The 8,076-nt window shown below is 48.2% G+C and overlaps 1 protein-coding gene across 2 annotated transcripts; it reads left to right on the top strand.

Moving 5' to 3' along the window:
- Positions 1 to 689: 689 nt before the first annotated feature.
- Positions 690 to 7,505, top strand: LOC148662472 (uncharacterized). Of its 2 annotated transcripts, none has more exons than XM_088632127.1 (5): positions 690 to 996; positions 2,789 to 3,151; positions 3,844 to 3,987; positions 4,651 to 4,712; positions 5,092 to 7,505. In XM_088632127.1, exons 1-5 carry the CDS (start codon positions 963 to 965, stop codon positions 5,218 to 5,220), a joined length of 732 nt encoding a protein of 243 aa, XP_088488253.1. In that variant the 5' UTR covers positions 690 to 962; the 3' UTR covers positions 5,221 to 7,505. The 2 variants fall into 2 exon arrangements, with proteins under 2 accessions (XP_088488253.1, XP_088488251.1); XM_088632125.1 differs by having other exon boundaries at positions 691 to 996; positions 3,820 to 3,987.
- The last annotated feature ends 571 nt before the right edge of the window (positions 7,506 to 8,076 follow it).

The following is an 8,076-nucleotide window of genomic DNA, read 5'->3' on the forward strand; positions in this document are numbered from 1 at the left end:
CGTAGAGAATTGCTAAAGTATTACTATTTACATAAGGGGCGACAAAACCATCCCAAATAATTCTAGACCATTGTGTTTGTCTTCTATTTATTTCAGTCTGAAGGGAGCGTCCCACACTGACAGGCTGGGGGAACTGAGTCTCTTTAGTCTGAAGGGAGCATCCCACACTGACAGGCTTGGGGAACTGAGTCTCTTTACTACGAAGGGAGTATCCCACACTGACAGGCTGGAGGAACTGAGTCTCTTTAGTCTTGAACAGAGAAGACAGTTAGGTGACCTGATAAGTTCTGTACACAGAGGGTGGTGGGGTGGGGAACAGGCTGCCCAGCCCTGTGGTTGAAGCCGATACCCTGGCTTCTCTCCAGACACAGCTGGGTGAGCTCCTCCAGTCAGGACAGGAGGCTCTGCTGTACACAGAGGGGGGCGGGGGTGGGGAACAAGCTGCCCAGCCCTGTTGTTGAAGCTGATACCCTGGGGCTTCTCTCCAGACACAGCTGGGTGAGCTCCTCCAGTCAGGACAGGAGGCTCTTCTGTACACAGAGGGGGGTGGGGGTGGGGAACAAGCTGCCCAGCCCTGTTGTTGAAGCCGATACCCTGGCTCCTCTCCAGACACAGCTGGGTGAGCTCCTGGGATCAATTAACGACCAGATGGCCCGAATGACCTCTCATTTATAAATTTTTTTATGTTATTGTGTATAATTACTGCTTCATATACCGGTAAACAGTCTGTATGGACTCCTCATAATTGCGATCTACACAGAAAACGCCCTTCTCTATGTCAAGATCACGACGACAGTGACACCTTCGTCAGTGTCCTGTAGGTCGACTATCAGAGGAACTGCAATAGTTCATTCGTTGTTAGACGTGTAATAGTTGGGCCTCCGACCAATGAGAATCCGGGTAAAGTTCAAAATAGGCTGAGAACTACAGGTCTTCTTTACAACAGCAGCGCAGAGGATGACATGGACGCAGCGCGGACCCTGCTCCTCTTCCTCTGTGAGTGACATGGTGGTGTTACCGGCTGAATCGCCAATATGTGGGAATTCTTTGACTTCGATAAAAACTAAACGCTCGGCGGACTTCGTACTGATCATGCTTATTGATAAATACAATTATTTAGAACTGGGGCACTTCTCAGTTAAGCGCGTTCTCCGAATATCAGATCGATTGCTGATATATTTATATCAATTACGCAAGTTAACATGCTGTAGGTCCAATATCCTCAGTTTGCAGTATGTAGTGTCTTGTTACATGATAGTTTTTAGTTTGATTGATGCAGCGGTTTCCTTTTGGTTATATGCATGTGTGGGGCATTGCTGACCTTGGAGTAAAAAACATGGAGCTCGTTAAAAGATTCATGCTACAGTTGGCATTTTCCACAACACGGCATTTAACGACGCCAAATCAATGCCTGCAAAACGCGAGTTTTAGAAATTGCCAGTATCCAACAGTGAATAGTAACTCTCCTCGTGTTAGACTGAAATACCCCCCTAGAGCCTCAGTCCGTCATTTTAGTATAATGGAAACAAACATCTTTGAAATATTTAGAGCATGTTCACTCTCCCTTCATTGTCTCTTGTTATCAGGTAAACTCCTTACTGTCTTACAGTTCTGTTACAGTCGGGAAACATCGCTGGAAAATGTTTTATACACATAATTTGCCTCTGTCGCGATATTTTTCTCTGATTCTCTAATCTAATATTTTTGACCGTTACTCTTAGCTCACATATTGATAACAAGATAACATATTTCGGTCTCTTCCTAATAAAGTTTTTTTTTCTTAGTTTCGCCATTAAATCACTTAGGTAATATTTTCCCGGACTTCGCCATTTAAGGGCTAAATGAATTTTTAAAATTGTTACATATACCGCAATTTTGAGAATAATAAAATTCTTACCCCTAATTTTATTCTGGCAACATATTTTAATTTCTATAGGAATAAAAGAAACAAAGCATTTAATACAATTACAAAGACGTGGGAAAGGTTAGAGAAGAGAAATTAACTGCGAACACAGGTAAAAATTGAATTTTTGAAAGATTTTAGGCTGAGAGAAAGATATAAAGGAATATTGAAATGGAGGCGTAAATTAGTAATAATATTTTTCAATATTGCAACGCAATAATGGAGAGAGATAAAAAATGACAGTAGAACATTTGGCCCATCTTTGTTGTTCGTGTCTGGAGAGAGGCAACCACATGGCTGGGCAGCTTGTTCCCCACCCCCACCCCCCTCTGTGTAAAGAGGAGCCCCCTGTCCTGCCTGGAGGAGCTCACCCAGCTGTGTCTGGAGAGAAGCCAGGGTATCGGCTTCAACCACAGGGCTGGGCAGCTTGTCACCCACCCCCACCACTCTCTGTGTAAAGCAAAGCCTCCTATTTTCAGATGCATGTGTACTCCTCCCTTTCTGCTCTCTGCCTTGATATTGAACCATTGGGTTGACTGTATCGAGGCCTTTGTGGATTTTGAATACGGGAAAGCTCAAGACTTTAAATATGTACCTATTTCACCCCTTCAGTGCCGCCTGTGTCTGTCGCTCACGATGATCTAATTATTTTTGAAAACTTGAGGTTGAAATCAATCATTTCTGTCTCTTCTTCTGTGGGGTTTTTCCGAATGAACGGTGTTGCACCCGCCGGCAGAAAGCGATTGAAATGAGCGACATTAGCGCGTCTTCCGTACGAAGTGGTCTCGCCAGTGTGATTACAGTTTTATTATCTGTGTCTTGCGCAAAGGCGGTGGCAGGTTCTGGCCAGCTTCTGAAAGGACTGACGTGAGTTTCGTGTCTCAGGTGTCTTCCTGGCGGGGGGACTGTTCGCTGGCTCGGCCGGGGTCGTGGAGCTGCGGGTCCGAGCCGGAGACACGGTCACCCTGACCTGCGACATCAGGCACCAGACGTCGACGCTCTGGATGATACAGCGGCCCCTGGAGGTGCCGCTCATCGCCGCCGTCGCCCAGGTCAGCGTCTCCCAGATCAACAAGGAGGTGGAAGAGGGGTACCGGTCTCGCCTCTCCCTCGTCCTCGAACCCTCGACCCTCTCCGTCAGCCTGACGCTCGCCAACCTGACGGAGTCCGACCGGGCGCTGTACTACTGCGCCGGCAGAGTCTTCGGGCGGCTGCGCTTCGGAAACGGGACGGAGCTCGTCTTCCCCGGTGAGCCCCAGCCACCGCCCGACACCCCGATAACCCCTCACACACACTAACACGCGAGCAGTTCCAGTCTGTGCACCCGCTCCCCTACACAGCACAGACACCCTGGGGTCCCACTCCTTCACTGTTCAACACTGCAGTCTTGTTCGGTACCGGTTCCGGTGTTGCCATGCTCGTACCCGACACCGGCTGCTTTCCTTTTCCACACCTGCTAAGTGCTAGGTCGTTACCCCATTTTTACTGTGCTTTATTACAACGCTGTACAGTAAACACTTCCAAAATGTCTGTGAGAGTCGTTTCGTCCCCCACAGGATGCAGCACAAAGTTCGATTTTCAACGATACCGAGTTTTATATCACAGATGAAAACAAGGATTCTTTTTTTAAAAAGTTTCACGATTGATGAACCCCAGCTTTGTGACCTCACTGAAACGATGCTGATGGAAAAAAGAACCGCACCCCCTCCTCCTCCACACTCCGGCCCTCCCGTCTGCGTGGCTCAGGCTGGAGAGGACCTGATGCCCCTGCTGACCAGTCCATCGCCGCCCCTGTCCGGCCCAGGCCAGTCGGCTGTGAGGTCGAGGAGCTGGGAGCAGAGGTCACCCTGCTCTCAGGCCAGCAGCCTGGAGCCTCACTGTCCTGTCACTGATGTGGACATTGTGTCCGCCTGCAGGTTCAGCAGCAGTACCAGTGACAGAAAACTCCTCCTTGGAAGAACCAGACCGGACAGTGGTCAGTCCCAGTCCCTGCCTGACGTGCTGGACTCTTCTGCCCTCTGTGAGTGTGGTCTGTGTCATCGTGTCCTCCGTCTGCGTTTTCTCCTGCGTTTCCCTTAGAAGAGGTAAGACTGCCCACACGGCTGTGTTTTTCTTTATTAGTGAAAACAGAAATACAGTCTGCGGAAAACCTGCTGTACGTTCGCGAGACATTCAAACATGTAAACGTGGGAAGTCTAAAGAACCGAGATACTCTGACATCTTGCATTGTGCTGCTGTTTCAGCGATATTGATGACGTATAATTCAGTTGGGCTCCCTAGTCTTGTATGGCTGTGAGCAGCTGGTCAGTCCGTTTAACTCAATAAGAAAAACAGGAGAAAAGGACTGAAAAACAAAAGTATCGGTTTAATTCTAACTTTAAGGGGTCCAAGATTTTCATGTCCTAAACCGATATGTCTTATTTCTGACTCTTTTGCATAACAATGCTTTTAGTAGTTGTGTCAGAACAGCGGTACTTACTGAACATCCTACAGCTGTGTTTATACACCTCTTCTCCCTGTCTAAGATAAAGAAACACGTCTTTTACGGTGCCGTAGGGTAGGGCAAAATATTTATTTCCTTTTTTTCTGGTCACCTTTTGTGTGGGAAGACATCATTTTTTTAACTCTGGTTCTCCGCACAGTAGGTTCTCAGGGTACTAAGTAATGTGTTGTGATAAACGTAGTACAGTCATTGTCATTTCTGGGGGTCACAGTGGAGTATAACTGTGTTTCCTCTTCGAAACCAGGCAGTAGAAGCTCTGAGGGTCGCCCCCAGACTGGTGGACACAGCGAGAGACAGGACAGTCAGGTACCGATCCGATTTTTATTTCAGACAGGACACTGTGTCTCATCACCTGGAGTGTCTGCCTCTGTCTGTGATATAACACAATCTCAGATCATATCTCGTTTCAACAGACACAACTTAAAGACCATGAGTGAATGTGTGTGATCCAGTTGTTATTAGTAATTATTGTATTTGTGAAGATAGGGCAATTTTTATGGGCCGCTAAGTGTTTTTCTGCAGTTTTGATTTTGACTGAAACAATTTGGCCAGTCTTATCAGCGTGTGTCAGGAGGGTCACAGATGAAATTTGCAGAGTGTGTGTGTGTGTGTGTGTGTGTGTGTGTGTGTGTGTGTTCAGACTCGTCCTCACCAGCAGCTGTGCTGTGTGTCTGTGTGTTTGCAGGAAGAGGAGGCAGGACTGCAGTACGCCACTATAGAGATCAGCAGGCAAAACACGAAGCACAAGAAGAGAGGTGGCCACAACACACAGCCCACTACATATGCTGAGATCAAGCATGGGAGACGTGTGTGACAGTAAAGTACACAAAATACACAAAGAGCACTTAGCAGACTGAAAAACATAATCAGGTTGACTACTGGGAATCAAAATTGATAAATGTGTAACAACCCATAAAAAAAGTTTTTTTATCAAGACGTCCAGTGGAGAACTAGTTAAACGGGATTGAACTGTCCTCTTCACAAGAACCCTGTGAAACTGTGATTTCTGTTAGTTTGATCATTTTTCTGTATGTCTGGTTGTTTTGCTCCATTGATTTGATGAATTGGTGCCTCTCCCAGCACCAGCCTCAGTGTTTCCCCAGGAGGTCTCCCCTCCAGGTACTGGCCAGGCTCACACCTGCTGGGCTCCAGTGGGGCTGCCAGTGGTGAGCTGCAGGGGGATATGGCTGCTGGCCAACTGGTTGATTCATCAGTCGGGCCCCCTCGCACGCTGAAAGGAGGTGAAAGGAGCTGGGAGCTGCAGGGTGATATGGCTGTTTGTTAAAAAAAACAACCTACACCATACAGAAGACCAAGTAAGATAAGCAGTGAGCAAGAAAGCAGCCAAACACAGATTAAAGTTCTCGAAGTTTCCTGTGCGATGCCTTTGCTGATCCAAGCTAACGAGCCCTGAACTCTACCCCAGCGAGCACATCAAGGGCTCAGTGCAGCCTGTGTGCACCTGCCAGCAGAACTGACCGCAGCCTCATCTCACCCTCGCACAAGAGCTTCAGAGCGGTGTTCAGCACGATGACCGCAGATGTTTCCATGAGCTCAACTGCTCTCTATATTTACTCTCTCAGGCCTGTGATAGTCACACTGGGCTCGGGAGGAGAGGGGGCTGGGGGGGAGGTGGAGAACTTGACAACAGGTTCGCACTGACAGTTTCCTGTCTTGTTTCTGTTGCTGTGTCTCTGCTGGCCTGTGTGCTGGTTTACTCTTCAGCCTCCCTGAAATGAATCATCAGGCAGAATTCAGGTCAGAAAAGCCCCCCCCAAAAAAACATGTGAGGATGAGATAGACAAGTGTGTAAAAATGGATACCACACAGGCCTCTGTATCTGTTTCCAAGACCCTCAGACTGTTTCTCAGACATCGGACGCTTTTGATTCTGCGCAGGAGAGCTGCACCTGTTAGACAAGTGGTGCCTTCCTGGACAGAGGACACAAGACAGGTCACAAACGAGAGGCAGCTATAGGGCACATACAGAAGAGAGTATTAAAGTATTGGCTACACCTACAAAACAGCGACCAACTCCAATCACAACAAAGCCCTGCTGAGCCAAGAGCTGAGCCCAAAACAGAGCCCCCTGAGCCAGCTGGTCCTGAGGCTCACTGACCTGAGCAACACCAACACTAACCAGCCTCAGGACAGCACTGCTAGAGCACCACAACCCAGACTCAACCACATCACAGCACAATACACACAACACACAACCAGCCTCAGGACAGCACTGCTAGAGCACCACAACCCAGACTCAACCACATCACAGCACAATACACAACACAACAGCAGCCTCAGGACAGCACTGTGAGAGCACCACAACTCAGACTCAACCACATCACAGCACGGATCAAACAGCAATATCTCACACACTGGGACACACACACACAAACACAACATAAACTGGAATGCTACAGAACCCTAAACAGACAATACACACTAGCCGAATATCTAACCAAGCTAAATAACAGCAAAGAGAAACAGACCCTGACGAAGTACAGGCTCAGTGACCACAGCCTGGACAGAGACACTGGACACAGGCAGACCTGGCTGTCCAGAAAGGATAGGCTCAGTGACCACAGCCTGGAAACACACACACTGGACACAGGCAGACCTGACTGTCCAGAGAGGACAGGCTGTGCTCCCACTGCCGGCGGGGAGAAATAGAGGTGCACTTCCTACTGCACTGTGACAGATACTCTGGGATTAGAGAAACATTCTCCCCGAAATTCAGAAATCTAATCCCAGAGTTCCCACACCTGCCAGAATCACAACGGGTCCCAATCCTACTGGGAGAGGGAGGAGGGAACTCAGCTGAACTGGCAGCCCAGTGTGTGATCTCCTGTCCCAGCTTGAGGAAAAGTGAGCCTGTCTCTCAATAATAATAATACAGTGTGTGATCTCCTGTCCCAGCCTGAGGAACAGTGAATCTGTCTCTCAATAATGCTCCATAAATCTATATGTAAATATTTTATGATTGTGTCTTTATTGTAAATGTCTGTAGATTTTTGTTTAATGTGAATTGTATTTGTTTTACTTTGGCAACATTGGTTGTACTCATCGGTCATGCCAATAAAGCACCTCGAATTGAACTGAATACAGAGCACAGCTGACCTGATGGGTAGTTAGTAGTTAATCCATCCAAGTGTCAGCCGGAGATGAGAAAATCACAGTTTGAAGATTCTCATTCTTAAAAGAAATAAGGGTATCGGCTTCAACAACATGGCTGGGCAGCTTGTTCCCCACCCCCACCCCACTCTGTGTACAGAAGAGCCTCCTGTCCTGACTGGAGGAGCTCACCCAGCTGTGTCTGGAGAGAAGCCAGGGTATCGGCTTCAACCACAGGGCTGGGCAGCTTGTTCCCCACCCCCACCCCCCTCTGTGTACAGAAGAGCCTCCTGTCCTGACTGGAGGAGCTCGGTATCGGCTTCAACCACAGGGCTGGGCAGCTTGTTCCCCACCCCCACCCCCCTCTGTGTACAGAAGAGCCTCCTGTTCCCAGTTCTAAATGCCCTTCAATGTAGATTTCCCTTGTCTCCTCTGGCTCATGTTTCTCTATTCATTCTACCAGAGATTCAGTTTCTTCAGCCCGTCAGTGTGTTTTCTGGAGCTTAAGGGAAGCATCTGGTTGTTCTTGCCTGGGCTGATGCCAGAGCAGCGATATCTTT

The sequence above is a fragment of the Lepisosteus platostomus genome, chromosome 5 (assembly GCF_059453375.1).
Source record: "Lepisosteus platostomus isolate fLepPlt1 chromosome 5, fLepPlt1.hap1, whole genome shotgun sequence".
Lineage (NCBI taxonomy): Eukaryota > Metazoa > Chordata > Actinopteri > Semionotiformes > Lepisosteidae > Lepisosteus > Lepisosteus platostomus.